General features: G+C 43.6%; 1 protein-coding gene across 3 annotated transcripts in view; it reads right to left on the minus strand.

The window, feature by feature from the left end:
• Positions 1-26,025, minus strand: part of LOC110537608 (zinc finger and BTB domain-containing protein 16-A) — a 121,972-nt gene that overhangs the window by 71,568 nt on the left and 24,379 nt on the right. For all 3 annotated transcript variants that reach the window (XM_036937566.1, XM_036937568.1, XM_036937567.1), the window contains exon 3: positions 1,332-1,429. In XM_036937566.1, the coding sequence (XP_036793461.1) occupies positions 1,332-1,429 (98 nt within the window). The remainder of the gene's footprint in view (positions 1-1,331; positions 1,430-26,025) is intronic.

The raw sequence follows: 26,025 nt of genomic DNA on the forward strand, positions 1-26,025 counted from the left end.
AATGAATTGATTTCAGTTGATTGATTTCTTTATATGAACTGTAAAATTGTTGCGTTTATACTTTTGTTCAGTGAAGTTATCCCATTTCAATATCAAGCCTGTACAATGCACAGCCAATACCCTGAGTCGATATTCACACAATAGTAAGGAATTCCCCTAGACCGCGATGTCACCACCTGACATAGAGAGCCCTTGTTTCTCTGTTGTAGTAGGTCAGGGCGTGACTAGAGGGTAGTTAGAGGCTAGAGGCTAGTTTATATTTTCTATGTTGGTGTTTTATATGATTCCAATTAGAGGCAGCTGGTAATCGTTGTCTCTAATTGGGGATCATATTTAAGTAGTTATTTTTCCCACCTGTGTTTTTGGGACATTGTTTTGTGTTTGTGCACCACTTAGTCACGTTTTGTGGTTCGTTTATTGTTTTGCTGAAGTTTTTCTTAGTAAGAAAGATGTGGAACTCTACGTACGCTGCGCCTTGGTCTCGTTCTTACGACAACCGTGACACACGCCCACAAATTAGGAAAAAAACAACAAATTCTACCCCATTAACCCCCGGTGTAAAAGAGCCAACTTCGTTGTAAAAAATTTTTGTAAGACAGAAGTAACAAAAGATGCCGAGAAGCTGCTGTGTTGTTCAATGTACCATGTAACCAGGTCAAAAGTCCCAACCTACGGTTCGCAATGCTCCCACTTAAGGATATAGAGCCTGCGCGAAAAGCCCTGTGGCTTCCGGCTACTTGGCGTGGGAAATTGTGGGGACCTGGTGTCCAGGTAGGCTACACGTACTAGTCCGTTTAACTCCACTCACTACTTGCATCTGTATAATCTCTTTTTTGGTGATGTTGGTCTTGGCTAGCTTAATGTTCTGGTTGGTAGCTAGCAATCACGTGGCTGCTAGCACCGTCATGAAAAGGGGCATGAGGGAGGTTCTACAATATTACGTAATGAGAACACTCGGGGGCAGGCCATGTTGAAAAGTCATCTTTAGACATGTACTTTTCTTGAATGAAGTTATGTAACTGACTTCAACAAGCACATTGGGGTAACGTTGGCGTTGTGATAGGAACCCATGGGTTGTTTTCCCACCAAGGCGTACGGGACCGCAGAGTTCTATTCAATACCAACTGGGACTATATCAAAGTCCATAATGTCATGTTCTAATATAGTGTAGAATGTAAACAAAAAAAGTAAAATTGTTTTGCTATGCATTGTTAAAATAGGGTATTACACAGTATTAAACACAGGATGAAAAATCTCTACATGTACAGTATTGTTTTTGTAAATACATGCAGTATAGATATCTATACAGACACACAAGTGTTGATTCTTACCTGAGTGAGACAGCAAGTGCATCCTAAGGCGTAGGCTGTCCAGGAAGCGTTTCCCACACAGCTCACATCCATAGGTCTTCATACCGCTGTGCAGCTTCCTGTAACGACGAGGGAGAAGCATATCTTCAGGACGTCGTCTGGATTTTACAGTCAATATCAAAATCAGTCAGAGATATACATTCATGAATGAAACCTGTGAATTGCCATTCAGCTGCCTACATCACTGTTCAGTGTTGCTCACAATGATATCCTTGTATTGTCAAACACTTTGCTTCTCAGATACTGGTAAGACGGCGTCACCGACCATGAATCAGTACATCAAAGCATAACAGTAAACGGAGCTCGACCTTATTCCAGCTATAAAATCACTAAATGTTATTCCACTGGAGGTGTTATTGTGGCAAGCATGCACACCCGTCATAGAATTGACGCACATTGGATGGATTAGGTCCTATAAAGTGGACTATGATTTACACAGAGAGACGTACAAGGGAAGCCGGTTTACAATATGAGCCTTTATTATACCGTGCCAGTTTTGAGTCCCCTTGTCAATTCCTATTATTTTGGACCCTTGTTATGGAAATGGCTCCTTTATGGCTCAGTCAAAATGGCCACCACCTGAAGGAACACGCGTTGGTGCAGAGCTACATGGTTGTGGCCCAGAAGGTCAAGCCTAAACTAAGGGTAACTATTTAATTACACAGAAAAGGAAAATGGGGGTTAGATAACTATGCAACCTTCGGCAACCTTGGACAACCTATGTGAAGATTTCAGTTTGGCGATGTGGTAGGAACCTTGACAACTCAATCTGTTGCAAAATCCTCAAACACCCCAGGGGCAGATCCAAAATTAGCTTTTGTTCAGATGTATCTAAATCTGTTCTGAAGCAATTAAAGGACACAGATTGGCAAACAATTGCCATTTTTGCAGATAGCCTCGCTAAGCCCCTCGAGAACGACACACACACACACACACACACACACACACACACACACACACACACACACACACACACACACACACTGTAGTTTGGCCGTTATCTTTAAGACATATTGCATCCTTCAAGGAAGAGATAAGCAGATCAAGGCTTGGCTTGACAGTCCACACACACAGAACGACTTCAAACAATGCCGCGCTTAAGAACACAACACTCAGAGAGAATGCTCAGGTCACCCCCCCCCCCATAAAATATACAAACATTCACCCCTAGCAGGTATGCCCTTTTATTGTTTTATTGATGTTCTTGCCTAAGTGGGCCTCGCCGGAGCCCACTGACCGGCTCAAAGACCGCTGGCAATTTGTTAAAAATGGTAAGCCAAATGTATTTTTATTAGCATGATTACAGCATTCTGGAATTCTTACCAGAGAAGTAATTAGCTCAATGGTTGAACCTCGGCGCCAACTGTTGTACGTCTCAGAATGGGAAACAAAAGACATATGTTCCGGTTCTCACATTCCTGTTTGTGCACAATTAAACTAGTCACCAAACTGTCAAAAGCTGAGAGAAAATGGTATGTAAAAAAGGATGCGAGTGAGAAGAATGCACCAAAATAGTTTCCTTTTTATGTTCAGGTGAGGAGCGGTTTTGTGTCGAGTGCATTGTATGCCTGAATGAAGTGATAATCAGAGCACTTCAAGCTGGATTGTCTCAGTATCAAATCAGACGACGGAAAAAATTGTCTTAGTGTGTGAGTTCTCAGGGAAACAATACCCTTGATAAGGAGATCTGAACTTCGTAAACTTGACACAGCGATCCATCTTGGCGTCTCACAAAAGAGCAGAGGATGTTTGGGGAGTAAAATGACGATTGATTGATGTCAAACGCCAAATCAAAATTGATTTACAGCTCCTGCTGCAAACGAGAGCAAGCCATCTGTGACAATGGTGGCAAGAATTATTAAGCAAGGAAGTCTGGTGTGACTTCAATTAAGATTAATTGATGGAAAACCGCTTTGAGGACCGAGGGAGAGAGTGAAAAATCACAAATCAAAATAAACAAAAGGAAAAGGGGAGAGAGAGAGTGAGAAAACATCTAGAAACCTTACAAAATCCTGATGGCTGGTTTAACAAGAGTAGGATTTGTGGAAAGACCTCGACAAACAAAAGGAAGAATGAGGCAGCAAAGCCCTTTGGCAAGCTGTAAGTAATTAAAAAGGCCTGTAAACGTCTCCAAAAATAAAAAAGGGCCACTTCAAAACGCGATGGTGGGCGAGCGGCTGTGGCAGGAGGGGAGCTGGGAAAAGACCAGGGGTCCGCGCACCTTGGGGACACTGAGTGATGCACACAAACACAACATCTTACTGTAGGGGACTTTTCAAAGGCCTTTTGTTGTGGCCCCTCAATCTGGCCATTGTCCCCTGGTACAGAAAGCTGATGAAGAGTAGATGGACTTATTAAGGGGACTGCAAGGGGCTGGAGAGAGGGGAGCATGTGTACCGACTCAACCTTATACGCATGGAGGCCAGGGAGGTGTTGGAAATGGGAGGCTTCTGTCCATCTGGAGGGGAGAGAGATGGAGCTGAATCTAACAGAGGACCAACTCGTCTAAAGCAGAGAGGAACCTGATGGTGTTTCGACCAGACAGACAGAGGCAGACAGAATGACAGTGGTTTATAGGGCTCTATATATTTAGCATACTAGGGAATAGTTGCAACATGGTACGTCTTCGCTATTGGGCTTAAGGAGTTTTGCGTTTAAAACCAAATTAGGCTGGGCAATTGAGAATGCTCAGCAAGGGCTATTGCAATTGTTACGGAATAATCCCTATTGTGGCATTTCTATTTGGAAAGCTGAGAATACCTACAGTTGAAGTCAGAAGTTTACATATACCTTAGCCAAATACATTTAAACTCAGTTTATCACAATTCCTGACATTTAATCCTAGTAAAAATTCCCTGTCTTAGGTCAGTTAGGATCACCACTTTATTTTAAGAATGTGAAATGTCAGAATGTTTACAGATGTTTACATAAACTCAATTAGTATTTGGTAGCATTGCCTTTAAATGGTTTAACTTGGGTCAAATGTTTCGGGTAGCCTTCCACAAGCTTCCCACAACAAGTTGGGTGAATTTTGGCCCATTCCTCATGACAGAGCTGGTGTAACGGAGCCATGTTTCTAGGTCTCCTTGCTCACACATACTTTTTCTATAGGATGAGGTCAGGGCTTTGTGATGGCCATTCCCATACCTTGTTGTCCTTAAGACATTTTTGCCACAACTTTGGAAGTATGCTTGGGGTCATTGTCCATTTGGAAGACCCATTTGCGACCAAGCTTTAACTTCCTGACTGATGTCTTGAGATGTTGCTTCAATATATCAAAAGTTTCCTGCCTCATGATGCCATCTATTTTGTGAAGTGCACCAGTCCCTCCTGCAGCAAAGCACCCCCACAACATGATGCTGCCACCCCCGTGCTTCATGGTTGGGATGGTGTTCTTCGGCTTGCAAGCCTCCCCCTTTTTCCTCTAAACATGACGATGGTCATTATGGCCAAACAGTTCAGACCAGAGGACATTTCTCCAAAAAGTACGATCTTTGTCCCCATGTGGAGTTGTAAAACGTAGTCTGGCTTTTTATGGCGGTTTTGGAATAGTAGCTTCTTCCTTGCTGAGCGGCCTTTCAGGTTGTGTCGATAAATGACTCGTTTTATTTGTACCGGTTTCCTCCAGCATCTTCACAAGGTCCTTTGCTGTTGTTCTGGGATTGATTTTCACTTTTCGCACCAAAGTACATTCATCTCTAGGAGACAGAACGCATCTCCTTCCTGAGCGGTATGACAGCTGCGTGGTCCCATGGTGTTCATACTTGCGTACTATTGCTTGTACAGATGAACGTGGTACCTTCAGGCGTTTGGAAATTGCTACCAAGGATGAACCTGACTTGCTGTGTTCTACAATTTTTTTAATGAGGTCTTAGCTGATTTCTTTTGATTTTCCCATGATGTCAAGCAAAGAGGCACTGGGTTTGAAGGTAGGCCTTGAAATACATCCACAGGTACACCTCCAATTGACTTAAATGATGTTGATTAGCCTATCAGAAGCTAAAGCCATGACATAACTTTCGGAATTTGAAAGGCACAATGTATGTACACTTCTGACCCACTGGAATTGTGATACAGTGAATTATAAGTGATATAATCTGTTTGTAAACAATTGTTGGAAGAATTACATGTGTCATGCACAAAGTAGATATCCTAACTGACTTGCCAAATCTATAGTCTGTTAACAAGAATCTTGTGGAGTGGTTGAAAAACTAGTTTTAATGACTCCAACCTAAGTGTATGTAAACTTCAACTGTACACAATGTAATGCTATCTGCCCCAAAAATAGCATGCACGACAAATGTGAACACTGCTAAGATTCAAAATGACTGAATGAAACGACACCCTCCTGCCACAAAAAGTTAATGGCAGAGAGCCACACAATGTTAACATTACCATTAACTTTGTGTTTTTTTATGGAAGCATTTCTTTTTACAGCTACTTAATTTTACAGGCGGCAGAAACTCAGAGTGACCCTTGCTGGTGATTTAGCGCAGCGGCAGTCAGCAGCCTGGCAGCCCATCCTGGGACTTGTGCTAACAGCCTCCTGTCTCGGTGCTGGTGGCAGGTCCATTAGCCTGGATAAAAAGCAGTTTATTTGGGGGTGGGTGGCGGTGGACGGAGGCGGAAAGCCGAAACGACCAAGCAATTATTACAAGTTCTACTTTCTGACCAAAGGAGCTCTGACCCCTCCACCAGATGTATCTGCACAAAAGACCCCCTCGCCCTCCCTTTCCTCTCCATGTGTGAACTGTGGCAGCTCCCAGTCCCCTCAGGACTCCCTCCCTCCCTATGCACACACACACACACACACACACACACACACACACACCCCTCTCTTAGGACATGAGGGGGTGGTAGTGTATATGTGTGTGGGGGGGAGGGGGTTAGGGGGGACTCGTTTGAAACAGACTGACTGTAGTCATTAAGGAAGCTGACATAAAAAAACTCAAGCCATTTACTCAGTTAATAAGCGACTTTGTCCAGCAGTCAGTTTTGACAACGGCAATAAATAAAAAATGTATGTAAACAAAACATACGCTGAACACCTCATTTCGGCGCTGGAGTGGTGCGCGGGCTCGTAAATCAGGGAAGTGTTTGAAACGGGAGTAGATTACAGGCCTGTGTTATTGAGCTGTTACAGCGTGCCTCGTATAAACCTGAACTTTTTCACTCGCCAGTAGACCACGCTGGCTCTACATCATAGCCGGGAGTTCTCCTGTCCGGGGACGGCCCTCAACGCAGGGGTCTCTGCTAGATGACGCCATTAAAAGAAAAAACTGAAACAAGCTTCAGTACCACTAAAACAACAGTATACTCAACTGAACTGCCACAACAACAGTTTAGTCATCTGTTTGGTTAAGCGGTTGAATAATCTAATAATAATCTACGTCATCAGTATGGAAACATTCTGGAAGTGCATTAAATATAGCAAGTCCTTAAAATCTTTATATTCCTGGATGGAGTCGACAAAGGCTTTCCTACTATTGCACATCAGCATGTTAATATTAACGTTACACGTCAGCTCATCAAAACAAAGAGTCCAATCAAAAGAAATGAACCGAATACAAAAAGAAACTTGACTGCTGCGCTTACGCCTTTACAGCTACTTCAAAACATCTCTCCGCCGAAACCCAGGAACATTGCCCTCCTCCTTTATTGCCTTTCATCCTTCCAATCCTTCTCTAGCCTCCCTTCTCAACGGCATTCTTAAAACAACTTGAGATGATACTTGGCATACAGGCGAGGGGGCAAATGGAGAGAACAGGAGAGGAAAAGACGAGACGGCATTGGAAAAGGAGGAGAAAGAGGCATGTGTATAGATTGGGGCAGGGTCACCATAAAATAAATGATAAATTGTAGAGTGAGTGTTTGTCCTCAATGTGCCTGGAAATGGAGAGGCTGAGTGGCCTATCTGGGGGAGCCAGTCCCATTAGTCTCCTCCTCTGGGGGGGGGGTCTCTCACTCGGGGCCCTAAGAAGCACGCACGCCATCCGTCCCATGTGCACACACAGTCAGATTAAGGTATTTGTCAAAAGAGGGGGCCAACAATGTGGCAGGGAGAACAGAGAGGGAGGGAGAGAAAGAGGGAGGAAGAAGGGGAGCTCAAGCTGTCCGTCTATTTGCCTCACTAGCTGCTTTTTAATAGAGATCTCAGTCAGGTGTCGACACCGCTCTGCCAAAACATTTGCATAATGATGATTAATCTTAATTGACGGAGTGGCATTTGCACTTTTTTGGGTTCTTCCACCGAGCTATCCTTTAGTGGTGGCTAAGGTTAGCTGTTCCTTGCCTCATATACACAAGGGTAAAACAACCATCTATGATATTAAAGAAACCAGACATTGTTACATCCAGAGGCTGATATAACAACATGTGGGAGGGGGAGCACTTGTGAACAAAACTGTAATAACGCAAGTGACGGCTAGATGACACATCGGTAGATGATCCTAATGCAGCCATAAGTGGCTACGAGATGCCTCTGGCTCTGCCAGCGGTTTTTATTTTGGTATTCTTTCCCCGATCTCCAGAGCCGTGCGGTGAGGCGAGGGTCTTTTTTCCACAGGCGTTTCCAGCCCATTAGGACCAGGCGAGCCACGCAGATGACGACCATCAGACAGCGTGAGGGGGAGATTGGAGCACGATAATACAAAGGGATAAAAAAAAAAATTAAAAAAAATTAAAAAGAGAAAACAGGGACACAGAAAAACAAACAAAACGAACGCCATCACAGCTCGGGCCCTATTTTAATGGCATTCATAAAAACAAATGCCACATCCATTTCTTATTAGCCCAGAGCCGTCCTACACATGTCAATGACTAGCCCCCTTTTCCCCCGCTGCGAGACGTTCATATGAATTCCCAGCCACACTCACACATGCTGCAAGCTACGTGCTAAGCATAGACAAGTAGCAGGCAGGCTGGGAGAGGAGGGAGGGAGGAAAAAGAGAGAGAGCGCCACTGCCTTTCATCCCTGGTACAGAGGCGTTATTTATAATACCCAAAGATTACCACCCCCAAATGTGCCTGGGGGTACAGGGATAGATACAGCAAGACAATATTCTTGAGGTAAAAAGGGAAATATATTAAATTAAATGAATTTACAAGGGAGGGTGGGCGGTTGGGGGGAGGGGGAGCATAATAGCGCGGCATTAAGGGAGATGTCTGTTGAATGCCAAAAGGATATTCGTTTCCATAATGGCCCAATGTTATCAATTGAGTTATTGCCTGTAATATCAGTGTTAGTGGTCGACTCAAAACCACCCGCACTAATCAATTCCCATTCACACTCTGCCATCATTATCACGCTCTATGTCATCATTACAGACCCAAAACCGTGGCTCTAACATGGCTTCTGCTGGGAGATTGGTTAAATAATCACCGTGTTGACTGGCTCGCTGCTGTTCGGTGCCTCTCATCGTGAAAGAGTGGTTCTCGAGCAGCAGTCCCAGACAGTGGAGGTGTATTGGTGGTGGGGGAGAGAGAGACTGCAGGCGTTGAACAATGCTCAATTATGTCGTCCAGGGGAACGCGACACAGCGCTCCTTTCATTATCCCTGGCTGAAGCCTCTTTTCTGTGTAGTCAACAGGCAGAACTGGAGTATTAGCCCCACACATTGGTTCTGTACAGGGCCCCGACATAGGACCGCCACTCCTAGTAGCCATACCTGGGCAGAGACACATCATTTCCGCCTAATCCCAGGTTTTATGCCCGAATCTCCGCCAAGCTTAGAAGCTGGGTTCCCCCAGTCTTTTTCTCTCAAGAATTTACCATCTGAGGTATACTATTAGGTTTATATAAATACTTTGTTCAATAGAGAATTGCATCAGAAAAACAATAATCCAAACCCTATGCCTCTACCATGTATGGTTCAAAAGGTAGATAATTTACTCAGAGAATTAAGCATGATTAGTGAATAGAATGTAATTACGGCCATGGTCAAAGACTGTTGCTGTTTAATAGAACTCCGTCACTGCTCTGCGGGCAGAACGGCACAAACGTCAACTGACAAGCTAGGTAGTGGCTGCAGGATTGCATGCGATAACAGGACTTTAAAAAAAAAAAGAAATCTGCAGAATACAAAACAAAGAATTTAGCCAACATACGATGAACAAAAATATAAATGTAACATGCAACAATTTCAAAGATTTACAGTTCATATAAGGACATTTGTCAATCAAAATAAATTCATTAGGCCCTAACCAATGGATTTCACGTGACTGGGAATACATATATGGATCTGTTGGTCACAGATACCTTAAAAAAAAGGTATGGGTGCGGTTCAGAAAACCAGTCAGTATCTGGTGTGACCACCACTTGCCTCACGCTGTGCAACACTTATCTGTCAAAGAGTTGATCAGGCTGTTAATTGTGGTCTGTGGAATGTTGTCCCACTCTTCAATGGCTGTGCGAAGTTGTTGGATAAGGGCGGGTACTGGAACACACTGTCCTACATGTCGATTCAGAGCATACCAAACATACTCAATGGGTGACATGGCTGGTGAATATGCATGCCATGGAAGAACTTGGACATTTTAAGCTTCCAGAAATTGTGTACAGATCCTTGCGAAATGGGGCTGTGCATTATCATGTAGAAACATGAGGTGATGGCGGCGGATGAATGGAGAAGCGGATGAATGGCACGACAATGGGACTCAGGATCTCTTCACGCATCTCTGTGCATTCAAATCGCAATCAATAAAATGCAATTGTGTTCATTATCCATAGCTTATGCCTGCCCATATCATAACCCCACTGCCACCGTGGGGCACTCCGTTCACAACGTTGACATCAGCAAACTGCTCGCCCACACAATGCCATAGACGCTATCTGCCATCTGCACGACACAGATTAATTTTCCTACTGAAGTTGGTTACGATGGCGAACTGCAGTCAGGTCAAGACCCTGGTGAGGACGACGAGCACGCCGATGAGCTTCCCGAAACGGTTTCTGACAGTTTGTGCAGAATTTCTTCGGTTGTTGAAACACTCAGTTTCATCAGCGGTCTGGGTGGCTGGTCTCAGACAATCCCACAGGTGAATAAGCACGATGTGGAGGTCCTGGGCTGACGTGGTTACACGTGTTCTGTGGTTGTTTGGCCGGTTGGATGTACTGCCAAATTCTCAAACTACGGTATATTATGCGAGAGAAAAGAAAAGCACATTTTCTGGCAACAGATTTGGTTAATATTCCTGCAGTCAGCATGCTAATTGCACACTCCCTCAAAACTTGAGACAACTGTGGCATTGTGTTGTGCGACAAAACTGCACATTTTAGTGGCCTTTTATTGTCCACAGCACAAGGTGCACCTGTGTAATGATCACACTGTTTAATCATCTTCTTGATATGCCACACCTGTCAGGTGGATGGATGTCTTGGCAAAAGGGAAATGCTAACTAACAGGGATGTAAACAAATTTGCAGACCAAATTTGAGACATTTCTGGGATCTTGTATTTCAGCTCATGGAACAACACTTTACATGTTGCCTTTATATTTTTGTTCAGTGTATATGTATATATACACACACATTACCAGTCAAAAGTTTGGACACCTACTATACTCATTCAAGGATTTTTCTTTATTTGTACTATTTTCTACATTGTAGAATAATAGTGAAGATGTCAAAACTATGAAATACCACATACGGAATCGTGTAGTAACCAAAAAAGGGTTAAACAAACCAAAATATATTTTAAATGTGAGATTCTTCAAAGTAGCCACCCTTTGCTTTGATGACAGCTATGCACACTCTTGGCATTCTCTCAACCAGTTTCATGAGGTAGTCACCAGGAATGCATTTCAATAACAGGTGTGCCTTGTTAAAAGTTAATTTATGGCATTTTTTCCCTTCTTAATGCGTTTGAGCCAATCAGTTGTGTTGTGACAAGGTAGGGGTGATATACAGAATATGGCCCTATTTGTAAAAAGACCAAATCCATATAATGGCAAGAACAGCTCAAATAAGCAAAGAGAAACAACAGTCCATTATTACTTTAAGACATGAAGGTCAGTCAATACGGGAACATTAAGAACTTTTAAAGTTTCTTCAAGTGCAGTCGCAAAAACCATCAAGCGCTGTGAGGAAACTGGCTCTCATGAGGACCACCACAGGAAAGGAAGACCCAGAGTTTCCTCTGCTGCAGAGGATAAGTTAGAGTTATTAGCCTCAGAAATTGCAGCCCAAATAAATCCTTCAGCGTTCAAGTAACGGACACATCTCAACATCAACTGTTAAGAGGAGACTGCGTGAATCAGGCATTCAAGGTCTAATTGCTGTAAAGAAACCACTAACGGACACCAATAATAAGAGACTTGCTTGGGCCAAGAAACACAAGCTATGGACATTAGACCGGTGGACATCTGTCCTGAGGTCTGATGAGTCCAAATTTGAGATTTTTAGTTCCATTCACTGTGTCTTTGTGAGACGCAGAGTAGGTGAACGGATGATCTCCGCATGTGTGGTTCCCACCGTGAAGCATGGAGGAGGTGGTGTGATGGTGTGGGGATGCTTTGCTGGTGACACAGTCTGTGATTTGTTTAGAATTAAAAAGGCACACTTAACCAGCATGGCTACCACAGCATTCTGCAGCAATAAGCCATCCCATCTGGTTTGCGCTTAGCGGGACTATCATTAGTTTTTAAATAGGACAATGGCCCAACACACCTCCAGGCTGTGTAAGGGCTATTTGACCAAGAAGGAGAGTGATGGAGTGCTACATCAGATAATCTGGCCTCCACAAATCACCCAACCTTAACCCAATTGAGATGTTTTTGGTTGAGTTGGACCACAGAGTTGTTCTGGGATTGATTTGCACTTTTCACAACAAAGTACGTTAATCTCTAGGAGACAGAACTCATCTCCTTCCTGAGCGGTAGTATGACGTCTGCGTGGTCCCATGGTGTTCATACTTGTGTACTATTGTTTGTACAGATGAACGTGGTACCTTCAGGCATTTTGAAATTGCTCCCAAGGATGAACCAGACTTGTGGAGGTCTACAATTTGTTTTCTGAGGTCTTAGCTGATTTCTTTTGATTTTCCCATGATGTCAAGCAAAGAGGCACTGAGTTTGAAGGTAGGCCTTGAAATACATCCACAGGTACACCTCCAATTGACTCAAATGATGTCCATTAGCCTATCAGAAGCTTCTAAAGCCATGACATCATTTTCTGGAATTTTCCAAGCTGTTTTAAGGCACAGTCAACTTAGTTTATGTAAACTTCTGATCCACTGGACTTGTGATACAGTGAATTATAAGTGAAATAATAATAGTCTGTAAACAATGGTTGGAAAAATTACTTGTGTCATGCACAAAGTAGATGTCCTAACCGACTTGCCAAAACTATAGTTTGTTAACAACACATTTGTGGAGTGGTTGAAAAACGAGTTTTAATGACTCCAACCTAAGTGTATGTAAACTTCCGACTTCAACTGTATATCCTCCCCAAAGAAAATCGGTTCCAATTTTCATGGTGTGATTAGTTCCCTTTACATCGCCATATAAACGGTCCTTCTCAACATTGATTGACCAGGGTTAGAGCAATAGAAAGCCACCTATCTGGTGACGAAAGTGACAAGGGTATCAAGTTGATTTTGATTGGTCCAAAGAGTGAAAACACCTCAAATGTCCCAATGCAGAAAATGGAGATGCCCCCCTAGCAAATGGTCACAACAAACTAACGTTCTTATTTAATCAACACTGTTAAGTACAAGCATATTAAAGGTTGTAATATTGTAGAGAACAATCTGATGATTAATTGTATGTGATTCATAATAACATAGGGCACCCTCTTGAATTTAACCTTATTTTACCACATTCTAGAGCAGTGAGTGAACACCCTATATTCTATTTATTTTTGTATTTTATTTCACCTTTATTTAACTAGGCAAGTCAGTTAAGAAAAAAAATCTTATTTACAATGACTGCCTACCAAAAAGGCAAAAGGTCTCCTGTGGGGGTCAGGGGCCTTGAAAAAAAATATATACAAATAAATAAATACAATATAAATATAGGACAAAAAACACATCACAACAAGAGAGACAACACTACATAAAGAGAGCTAGGACAACAACATAGCAAGGCAGCAATACACGACAACACTGTATGGTAGCAACACAACATAACAACAACCAGGCTTGATTCGATTTAATCATAATTGAAATGTGAGGATTTTTGAAAGAAAAAAACTGCAACACATTCAAATAGTTGCAGTTGCCATTATGAGTACTGGTTGAAAATACATGCGTGAAACAGAGACCTGTGTTCACAAATGAATGCCATGATTTGACATTCCCTGACACGAGGATAATAGCCTTGTCATTTAATCAAGGCCTCAACACAGTGGTTCAACACAACCAGATGGAATGAAGGAAACAACGGCATATGCGAGAGATCACAGACATCTATATCTGCAAGCCCACCCGATTTTTGGGCTAAATACTGTAAAATAGCAATGACAGCTACACCCCCCTCTTTCTGTTTGGTCTCAAAAGCAACCAGAATCTTCCTCGCCACCCGCCATCTGAAAATAGACGTTGTCTTTTTCTATGTCGCAGTTTGTTATGTTCTTGTTTTCTTCTGTTCCCATTTCTTGATCCTTCAGATCTGAGAGGTTAGTGACGTGCTAGAGCTAGTGCAGCGGGAGCGGGGCCCGAGCTATAAAAAGACCCAGAGTCTTCCCTCTGCCATGCATTATTCATGGGCATCACCTTCCATCAAGTGGTAGAAACCTCAAGGATGTCTAACTTTAGGTTGTGTGTTTGAAAAAGGGGAAGACAAGAGGAGCCAGGCTGAGGCAACGTTCCCTCTGTGCTGCTGATGTGTATAATTTATTCCCGGTTCAGATGACATCAAATACTTGTACCCTCTTGAGTGTTGCAGTTTGCATCTACGATGCTTAAGGGAAAGAGAGAGATGTCTTATCTTCCCTCCCGCTCTCCCCCTCGTCTTTCTAGCTCAGTCATAACGAGCGCCAGCACCTGTTACATCCATAAAGATGACATTCAACAACAACAACCTGTACAACGCAGCAGAGTGCTCCAAAAAACGAGCTCGCTAAACGGTGAGACAAACTTTTGGGACAGACCTATGGAGCAATCACGAGCAATGTTGTTGTTCAGGCTACGCTATTCCACAGATGCTGTTTATGGTTTGCTACATTCCATCCAGATAGATCAGTTCATATCAGTGTCAGAACCAGTGTATGACACTCACTGTAAACAGTTTGTTTGTCTATCGTGTTTTCTGGGTCACCGGAGCGAGAGGCCAGAGAGACTAGCGCAGACCAGTATGACAAGGAGGCCATTATTTCAAACTTTTGGCTGTAACTCTCAAAATATTATGCAATGCCTTCTGGATTGATTTACTGTAGACCTCTGTGTAGCCCAGAGTTGAGCGCATTTTAAGAAAGCATATAGCCGGGCATGGCCGAACTTAGTACCACAAATGCAGCCATTATTTGCAACAAAAAAAGCTGAATGTATCTTAAGAGGCCGTTCTTGGAAAACAGCCTTTACAAAGATCAATTTAATAGGTCATATTTTGATATTTGAGATGTCCAGGGCAGAATGTTTGTGACGCAGCTGACCTCGGTAACAGTGTGTGTGTGGTAAATATTATGCCCTCTCGTTGCTGTGCCTCGTGGTCGCTCAGGGAGGTTCAGGTGGCAGTGGCACAGCCGTGGCAAAATGCTAGGTATCTGCACTGTCATTCCCCGCACGTCCGCTTTCCAAGAGCGCCCGCGAGGTCCCAAATAGCCCCAGCCAGAGCACACAGAGGCTGCAGTAAACAAGTCCCTCTAGCCTGGGCAGGGAGGAGGGAGTGGGGTGGAATGAAATCCAGTGACCGCTACGTGCAGAGTCACCACTCACTACCAATCACCCACTACTGGAAGCCCTTTATGACACGAGTCGACAGACGGAGAAAAACAGTCAGCGAAAAGACCTGCGACAGTCAGCCAGCCAGTCAGAACAGGGCAATGCCAGGAGTGTCAGCCAGATTGAATATATGCTATTCCATACTGACCTACATTCATATGTGAGGGGGCCATTGAAATATAAGTTAATGATGCTGTGTCCGGTGACATTCTGTATGGCACAAAGGGGCTGCTTTAGCTCTGTTTGGCTGGATAATGTGGCGGCGCATGGTGTCTGTTAAACTGCATTAGTTATAATATGAGCAGAACCATTTCGGCCATTTCACTCTGGGTGGCAGGGACTAAGTAGCTCTTTGGGAGAAAGAGAAGGAAAAAAATATCTGGGAAAACTGCTGACAGCTTTTTGGCCGGAGGGGCGGAATTCTGAAATGCCTCTGTATGACAGGCCAGGGTCATTCCCTAGTCAGGGAGCAGACTTTCCCTGACCCTGTGTTTCTAAGAAACGACTTTGAGGACTGTGTGTGGGGGGGGTCTAGGGGGGGTAAACTCATCCCCAGTCTAAGCAGCATGGTAGAGGGGAGGGGTGAGGTGTGTGTGTGTGTGTGTGTGTGTGGAGGGGGGGGGGGGGGGGGGGGGGTCTGCTGGAGGGAGGCAAAGGGCAAGAGGGAGAAGCGTGAGGAGAAATCGATACGGCTGCTGTGAGTCACTGGCCACTGTGCCTTTTGGCCGGGCGTGGAGGCAGCGGTGGGAGGGGGGGGTATCAAAACGGACGCCTTTACAAAACTAATAACTATCAGTGAGGCTGCCCTCCAGACAGACGTGTCAGTCGGTTGTGCTCTGATAGAGAGAGCCAGGCACAGGCACAGCAGGCCAGGACAGAGCTGTAGCAGAGCAGGTTGGAGCACACAGGGCTGGGAGCACCACTGGCTGGGCTGCCTGGTAACAACACAAACTGCCATAGGGCCTGATGAGTGGGGGGCTGAAGTATTAAAAGGCAATGGGAAGACACGGCCAGGTAAATGGAGAAAGTGTGGGAGTATTTCTGTGCTTTTAGATAAAAGCAGATTCAGAGGAAGGCTATTCTGTATGACAAGGAGATGTTCTGATGGCACCGAAAAGTCCATTATAACTTGCATTGTAGAAGAGTTCCTATAAATCCTAATTTAGGAACATTAACAACTCCCTCAATGCTGATTCATTTGATCAAAAATCTGTCCCACAGTTCCTTATGTGAATGAAGAAAACAACAGTTTTCTCCTGAGGAAGTGACAGAAGCGACACAAGGGCAGTATATTTTCCTATCCACTCGAACAGAGTTGGAGTCTCCAAATGTCCTTGGGGTTGGTTAAATATCTGCCAGCTGGGGCATTTTTTATTTTGTGTGTCGTCGTGAAAGAAAGAACAGAGCCCGATCTTGAATCAATCATATGTACAATGAATCCAATAAGCATGATGGGAGAATGCACCTGGGGTCCTTGGGCGGCGGCTGGCTGTGGTGGTGCCCGCATGAGCGACCACTCCATTCCCGCTGCTCTGTGTCACGTCTTTCAACAGATGCCACGTTACAGAATAGGTAATTAATAGCACAGTGGGCCAGCTTGTCTGAATCTCTCTCTCTCACAGACACACGGCCACAATATGTCTCCATTTGCCTCCCAGGAGCAGCGGGCCCTGGCCACTTTACTGTAGGCCACGCTTCACCTAATTATGCCAATCAAACAGAGGTTCAGTGGGAGGGGTTGGGCCAGGGGGAAGAGCGAGGTGGGCTAGACTGTCGATTTTCATTCACACAGCCCTCGCTCATGCCTCTTTTACACAATTTGCAAGAGTGGAGAAGGTTTTACATATTGATATTGACCCGTGCGATGGCAGAGAGGCGCCTCGTACACAGCTTCATCCACTAAACGTCGGCTTAGTCGTTGCTGGCCACAATTGCCCTTGTCAAAACTAAAAATCTGCTTGGTTTACCAGCCATGAGCACCAAGCCACAAACCCCAGTTGCAGAGGTTTCACCACCAGCTTTCCTTTTCCTAGATTGTTTTTATTCTTCCCTGCCACCAATGATAGAAGGCTATTTGAAGAGGGTAACATATCTGTGAGGAACTATTTTGCCTTTACTGTTATTCTCGAAGGCAATTTCTATTCATCTACAATATTCCATAGTAAAAGATTCTCAATTTCTTCAAAGGTGTTGCATAATTCGCCAATATTCATAGCACAATGGCTCCAGCCGCCTCAGTATCTCCCCTCAGGGTGCTGATCAGATTTAAACAGTTGTATTTAGTGCTGGCCAGACTCTGGGGAGGGTACCAAGGCCACATGATGCTTTAGTGGGCTGCTAACGTGGCGACTGTGTTTTAGCACTGATGGACCCCCGCTGCATTTAAATCAGCATCTTAACAAACATGTTCCCAACCTCCCCTCCTCCTCCGCTGGAGAGAGAGAGAAATGTTACCTGAGACAAGCAATTTACCTTTTTTTGTTGTTTGCCTGACCTAGAGAAAACAATTTCAAAGGGTCTTCCTGCGGTCTTAACAGCTTCGCTTGAACAGGTAGGCACCAGGCCGCCTTTTTTCCCTCAGAAGATGAATTGGCGAGCTGTCTACTTCAGACAGGGCGAGTAGTTGTGTTTCTGTAATGGGACACTGGAAGTGTCTTTGATTAATGAAAGAGCGATACTGAGCTGTTAGGGAACCCAGCGCACTGAGAGAGCGATTGAGCGGCGGATACGTGCCGACAGATGCCGGATCCCGGTGAGAAGAAGGGGGTTGGGGGATGAGGAGGAGTCCGGATATGTTTCTCTCTCCATTGTGGGGGCCCGAGTCGCGCAGAGAAATGGGTGTCAAAATGGGTGTCAGACACATTCCTCCAGCCTCAATGAGAAGTTGTAATTGAGGCTCCCTCTCACTGATAACGACCAGAGTGTTTGGTGACTGATACAGAACACAAACCAGTACAGCCTCAATGAGAAGTTGTAATTGAGGCTCCCTCTCACTGATAACGACCAGAGTGTTTGGTGACTGATACAGAACACAAACCAGTACAGCCTCAATGAGAAGTTGTAATTGAGGCTCCCTCTCACTGATAACGACCAGAGTGTTTGGTGACTGATACAGAACACAAACCAGTACAGCCTCAATGGACGTGGACACTGTTCCATTTCATAGACCAGTTCTCAGTGGGAGACCTTAAAGCCAAAATGAAAAAGGAATACATTTTTCCCAAAAGCACAACTGAGGGAAGCAATGCCAGTGCTGCTGAGAGCTTGACAATGATTTAGAAGTTTTTTTTATTTTTATTTTTTTTACACGTTGTCCATTTTGGAAGCCAAGTACGAGATGTTCTACCACTTGGTTGTCTAAAAATGTTTTGTTCCATCTCTCATTTTGACTTTTCCCCCATCTGGGACAAGTCACAAACCTCAGGGAGAAAAAAAAATACATGATTTTACAAAAACATGCTTTTTTTTTTACAAAGACACAACGCTGGAAAGGTTCATATTTACAGAAATGCCCAACAATGTTAAGGTTAGAATACAAGAACACTGTATTTTCCTGTCTGCTTCCAAGTGGCTACTCCTCCGAGAAAATAAAAATGAAACAATTATCTTCTGGGAACAGTTGAATGTCCGCTCATGTGGCATTTCTCTTGCCGAAATATTGCATTTATAAATAACTTTTGTTACAAATAATTCATTTATGAAAATAAAGACTGATGTAATGGAACAAGCTCATTGATAGAGACCACACATTACAAGACAGCTGCAAATAATGGTTGCTTCTAACAAAGCCTTGTTGTTGTTTGTAGTTTTGCTAATACACATTTATTGGCCAATGGTATTATTACTGTTTTAAAGGCAAGAACACATTTTATTGAGCTGATTAGTTTGCCTGGGATTTTTTTGTTGTTGACATGTCTGGAGAACACATTATGATGAAGGGGTTTTCCTGTGAGAAGGCACTTATTAACCCTCTGGAGCATCACGTCATGCCAAAATGTTCCAAGATGGATTTTCTTTTGTGTTAGGGTTTCTCTCTCACCCCAACCCCCCTCTTCTTTCTTTTGGTGCATAGGACCTCGATTGGATTATTTTGGGGGGCACGGAAGAAAGGATGTTTATGTTGGCCTTGTTTCTAGGCGGCGAGCCCTCCAGAGGGAGTGCATTCTTCACCCAAAGCATGACTAAAGGTATGTGAACCATCTGGACAAAGCCACTGGCCACAATGGCCCTACACAGCCAAGTCCCATGGCCAGGCCCGGGCTCACACAGTGGCCTTTCATTGAGTGGGCCCAGCACCTAGATATCCATCTGCTCCTGTGGGGTCAACCATTTCCACTGTTATCCAATCAGTGTGTGTGTGTGTGTGTGTGTGTGAGAGCGTGCGAGTATGCGTGCGCCCTGGTCCTTTTCCTGCCGCAAGCAGGGTGAATAGGGCCATTTGTGAGTGTGTGTGTGTGGAGTGGTGTGATGCCGTGACTCTGTAAATCAATAAACAACCCACTGGTCAGTTATGAACAATGCACAAAAGCAATGTGAGAAGTCTGACCTAATGTTTAAAAGTGCAAACACACTTAAAAAACACCTCACACGTGCAGAATACACCTAGATAAAAATGTACCACTTGAAATTCATTCCAGGAATGCTCATTAGAGGCAACACCTGGCTCTCATGGAATGTCATGTGAGCCAATCATTACTGTGCACATCTGTAGGGAATAGGGATGCTTGGACTATACTCTGACAGTGGGATCTATACTATTCTCTATGAACAAGCTTGATGCCTGCTATAATGTCTCTGAGTCGTCCTGGGCAATGTGCCTGACTAGATAACACAGTAGGAGGGAGCAGCTGATGCAAATAAAGAAGCCAAATTTGATAATCACCTGAGACAGTCAATTTGCTAATAAGGGATTCTAATTAATTCATCAATGTGCATTTCGGCCGGCAGTATTGTCAAGAGCAGTCAAGTGCCGTTTGCGCTCTCTCCCCTCTCTGTTATTGTCTTCAACGCAAGAGTAGCTCAAAACGTTGATATCAATTTCGCTCAGCGCATGAGAGAATTGTGTTCGTGGAGAAAGACAACAATTAAAGTTCAAGTGGGCTTACCACCAGACGCGTGGCTCTATCGGTCTAAACTGATGGATAGCGGTTGCACTGTTAAGGATGTATATTATAGGCAACTGACTGCGTGTTGGGGGAGTAATGAAGCTGCCATTGGCCACACATGACAGTAATACATCATAGTACAGGAAAAGAACAACTTGCATACATTCAGGGTGAAAGTTTAAACAGGAAGAATAAACTGAGATCATAACATGTTCCATACCGCAGAGATGAGCCAGTGGTTTTAAAAACAGATCTCATAAAACAACAAGGACCAAATTAATTAATTTCACTTTTAATTTGTTATGAAAATGTGTAATTGCATACCTATCCTTCTGACATGCTATAATCTGCATGAAAACAATTATAATAGAAGAGCTGGCTTATTTCAATTTAAGATCCTCAGACGCAGTAATTATAAACTAAGCTGAGAGAGGCCCATTCAGCTTATCAATGGATTACACTCCCCGTCGGTATTGTCCATTCTATGTGGACAATATGCCCATTCTATGCGTTCAGGTCAGGGTTGAGGCTTAGGTAAACTGAACGCTGTGGTGGTCATGTCGAAGGCAGTAGTGCCCTCTGGGCTGAAACTTAGCCGCCCCTATCCCCTTCAGGAAACCAACGGGTTAAAATGAGTCAGGGTCGGAGGGGGGAGGGCGGGAGAGAGAGGAAGAGAAGGGTGGGAGAAGAGCTCACCCACAGAGGGGGCTAAGTAAGTACAAACGCTGACGAAGGAGTGAGCGGACGGACGTATAAAGCCCCTTTTTACTCCCTTTTTCATTCCTGTGACCTAAAGAGACCTCCACCACACAGGGTAAAACACACATTTAAATACATTCATGCCATTTTGATGTTGATGTCATTATCTATATTTGTTTAATAGTGAAATAACAGGCAAATATATCAGAAGTGAATGTTTAGATGAGTACTGATTATTTAGCCAATAAAAAATAAAAAATAAAATTTTAATACAAATAAAACAGAACAGCCATTACCACCTACAGCTACTGAAGGAAGTGTCTGTATCCTAAATTGTTAAAATGTTAATGGGTCATGGACAAGACAACACACCAAAAAAAATTCCATTGCTGGAGTTGGAGGGGGAAGGAATTTATGGAGGGGAGGTCTGGGGGTCAGAGGTGAACCCTAGCATTCAACAGTCAGCCTAAAAGCCAGAGATAAGAGCTGAAAGCATCCTGTGTGTGCCTGATACCAGCCCCTGGGCAAACAGATACAGTAAAAGCTTGACCAACTGGAATCCTCCACTCTCTTAGGGGCCAGAGTTTCGAGCTCTTCTTAAAGTCAAACTGGGTCAGGGATTGGCCAGAGTGGTCAGTCATTCATCAGCCATGCCCTAATGGACCAGGCTTTATTCTGTTACTAGAAATGATCTTCGTCACAGGGAGAATAGCCACAAGCGGACAATGCAAGGCAGGCATCCATTTCGAACATGTCAATTGGATCTAAATAAGGGGTCACGGGGGTCGTCCGGACACTCACCACTCCCTGAGAGCCTGTTTGGGTATCGGCGCCGGCGTTTACTTATCTTCAGTGTGCGTGACAGTACAGAACAAGGGCCTGGGTCTTTGGGATTGTTTTTGGGGTGGGGGTAGAGGGCAGGTGGTGACAAGGTCTTGTCTCTTGAGCTGATAACTGAGCGTGCCACATCCCTTAACCCTAACGCACACTATCTGGCACCAGCCAAATACCAGAATCAATCTCACTTCACTCAGGTGGTTTGGCACCGTCGTTGGTTTCCGCTGAGCAATGGTAAGCATGTGTGGTGGAGTGAATAGTCAGAAACGGTTCTTTCCAGAGGTCACCTGGACTTTTAGGAATTACTTCATGTATTTACAAGTCGACTGACATTTAAAGATTGCACAGTCGACCGCAATTAAATCAGTGTTGAACAGTGACCTAAAATATATTCATAAAATATGGAAATACTAAAGGCCTGGACTTTTGTAAGTCATGCAACCAGTGATCTCTAGTATGCTATGTGACATCCGTTTCTACACCAGCTAACAATACTAAAGGAGAGCGGGTCTTCTTTTCTTTCACTACCCCTTCCTTATTTCCACCCTGCCTGCCTGCCGAAGGCTCGTCAGCAGCTTCTCCTCTCCACAGCTCTAGCATGGCACGACGTCGCTGACACAGGAAGTGGTTGGTCACACCGACATACAGTATGTGTCACTCACAAACAGAGGCACGCACATAAGCACACGCGCAATTATTATAGTCGAATGTCTATTAAAAAGTGGGCTTTTCTCAAAGCAGGTCTATTCTTGGAACAAAACACAATAATTGATTGGAAAAGGGATTAATTCTTACGACCGAACCACGCTGGAAAATAAATCCTCCTCAAGACTGCATTTCCAAGCCAATTGTTCTATTAAATTGACACTACACCGCATTCCTCCGCAAAATGGGCCATGTTCAGCTGGTGTTTGCTGGCGAATCCGCTACCATGTTTCAATAACAGAAATACAACAGTAATTGTTCCGGGGTCTTTAGAAGCATTGAAATGAGATCCTTTCAAGAAGTGTCTTGCTTGTTTCCTGTTGGCAACATCCTGGCCACCAAACAAAAAGCAACTGAGGCAGAGAACGGTGGCTGGCATTGGAACATAACAATATCCCTATTTAATTAGCTCTGTTACAAAGGAGAGCTTGCTGTTGTCGTCACTGTTGTGAAGGTATACATTAATGGACCAGCGCAAATACACTCCACTGCCTAAGCCCAGGCAATATACAGCTCTGTATCCTCCAACCAGGGAGTAGAATCAATGCACGTTAGATACCTTGACCTGGTAAGACATGACAAGTATGACAATATTGTTAAAAAAAAACACACGTTTCTGGAGGACTATGAGCACAGAGCTTTGTGATGTAGGCCTGTGTCCCTAAAACAGACTGTCTCCATTGATAACACCAGTGGAGCAAAATGTCACCTACATTGCCCTCTGAAAATATTCAGAACCCTTGACTTTTTTCCCCAAAAAATTCTTTACAGCCTTACTCTAAAATTGATTAAAAAAAATGTTTTCCCCCTCATCAATCCACACACAAAACCCCATAGAAAGGTTTGCAAATTTAAAACAAATAAACTGAAATTGTACATTTACTTAAATATTCAGACCCTTTACTCAATACTTTGTTGAAGCACCTTTAGCAGCAATTACAGCACTGAGTCTTCTTGGGTATGACGCCACAAGCGTGGCACACCTGCACATTTTCATCAAGGTTCTTTCTGTACTTTGCTCCGTTCATCTTCTCCCAGTCCCTGCCGCTGAAAACTATCCCCACAGCATGATGCTGCCACCACCATGCTTCACCGTAGGGATGGTGCCAGGTGGTACCTTCAGGCATTTGGAAATTGCTCCCAAGGATGAACCAGACTTGTGGAGGTCTACAATTATTTTCTGAGGTCTTGGCTAATTTCTTTTGATTTTACCATGATGTCAAGCAAAGAAGCACTGAGTTTAAATGTAGGCCTTGAAATAATACCACAGGTACACCTCCAACTGACTCAAATGATGTCAACTAGCCTATCAGAAGCTTCCAAAGCCATGACAATTTTCTGGAATTTTCCAAGCTGTTTTAAGGCACAGTCAACTTAGTGTATGTAAACTTTTGACCCAGTGGAATTGTGATACAGTGAATTATAAGTGAAATAAATCTGTCTGTAAACAATTGTTGGAAAAATGCACAAAGTCATGCACAAAGTAGATGTCCTAACCGACTTGCCAAAACTATAGTTTGTTAACAAGAAATTTGTGGAGTGGTTGAAAAACGAGTTTTAATGACTCCAATCTAAGTGTATGTAAACTTCAGACTTCAACTAATTATTCAGAAAAAAATATATGTGGATCCACCACCCTTTGTGCCTTTCATTTATAACAATGAAAATGTGTAAAGAGCCATCGAAATGAACAGATACATTAACTACATAATCTGCAACATCAGGTCCTATAACCTGTGACTGCAATAGGCACTGGGGAGTGGAGACAGACAGACGCGAAGAGGGAAATCCAGGTGGGTTTCGCTCCTCCACACCTGTTACAACTCAGTGGCCTTGTGGTTAGAGTATATGCCCTGAGATTACAAGGTTGAGAGTTCAATCCCTGGCTGAGTCATACCATAGACTAAAAATCGGACCTAATGCTTTTTCTGCTTGGCACTCAACATTCACTCTATCAGTCCTGAGATTCCAGCAAAAGTTTGACAATGTTGCATTCATGAGTTTTATTGACAAATAAATAAAAAAAATAAGGTCCGCCAAAGCAAAAACCTGATAAAAATGTATATATACACAAATGCTGTAAGTTCAGAAATTGTTTGCTGACTGGGAAATGAACTAATCTGTGACAACTTTGGAGTTTGGAGTTTGTGACAGCAACTATGTGAGGTTATTACAGTATTATGGACACTATGTCCTGGGAATCCAACGGTACAACCCAGAAGTCTGTAACTCCCGACACACAATGTTTAAAAGGGGTTAGTCCAAAAGGCACCGGCGTTATGGTGGGACTCATTGGGTTAAAGGAGTTTTGGGGTAAAGCCGTGCGATAGACGAGCATCCTGTCCAGGTGGTGTACTTGTACATCAAGCTGCCTCACACTACAGAAACAGGAGGAGATAAGAGCAGGAGCCATTCCAGCTCACACAAGCCAAGGCCTGTGCAAGGCTACTTACAACTGTTCACAAGTGTCGCTGGGTGCTAATGGCATGATTACCATGAAATGAGAGGTTAATTTGTATCGTGTAAGCCCACTCACAGCCGCTTTAAACCAGGGGAAGTTCTCAAAGCAGTTACAAGACTGACTGGTTGTTTTGACTATGTGCTCTAATGACAATTGCATTGGGAAACATCATTTGATTATTACACATTTACTTTGTAGACAAGCAAGACTCACATTCAATGTCTAAATACTTCAAAAAAATGCCCAAAAGCAAATCAATCCTGAACTTTCACCTTATGTTTCATATATCCGCTAAAGTTCCTGTGAGAAACGCAGATACTTGTTGTAGCTAAACGCAGCCTCAACACCTTTTCTCAGTATTGTTTTTTTCTAAAGCCTTAGTTCTATTCTAGGCCTTGGCACTGTAGAATAGTGTTGACACACCAAGCCAGAGGTAATGTATTCAGATTGCTCCCAGGTCCACAAAACCTGCCTGGTGTGTCTCTTCTGAGGACTTTGTTCATCCCCCATAATTGTACTCAAGTAACAGACTGTGTGTGTTCGTGAAAGAGTGCAGAGTGTGTGTGTGTGAGTGTGTGTTCACTTTCAATGAACTAGAACTGATCGTTAAATGACAAATTCTTGGTTAACGTGCAACTTCAAAATGTTAGAGATAAGATTAAGTGTAGTTGAACTCACATCTCATTACTGGGTATTGATCGTTCAGCAAATGATGGTTTATTATATTAAGCCATCAATAACTACTTATGACAATCACGTGTGCTTTTCTAAATTTGCCTGTTTAACTAATTGAGCAATAGGTAGCTACGGATCTTATAACAGCAGGCAACAGAAAATGTGACCACTTTTGTCTGAATGGATGTTCTACTTCATCATACACATCATTGAATGGAAGGAATGATGGTCAATTTCAATAGAGGTAAATATTGGCTCACAGAGTTTGACTCAAAGCTCCAGTGCAAGAGTGAGTTA

Source organism: Oncorhynchus mykiss, chromosome 12 (assembly GCF_013265735.2).
Source record: "Oncorhynchus mykiss isolate Arlee chromosome 12, USDA_OmykA_1.1, whole genome shotgun sequence".
NCBI classification, from domain to species: Eukaryota; Metazoa; Chordata; class Actinopteri; order Salmoniformes; family Salmonidae; genus Oncorhynchus; species Oncorhynchus mykiss.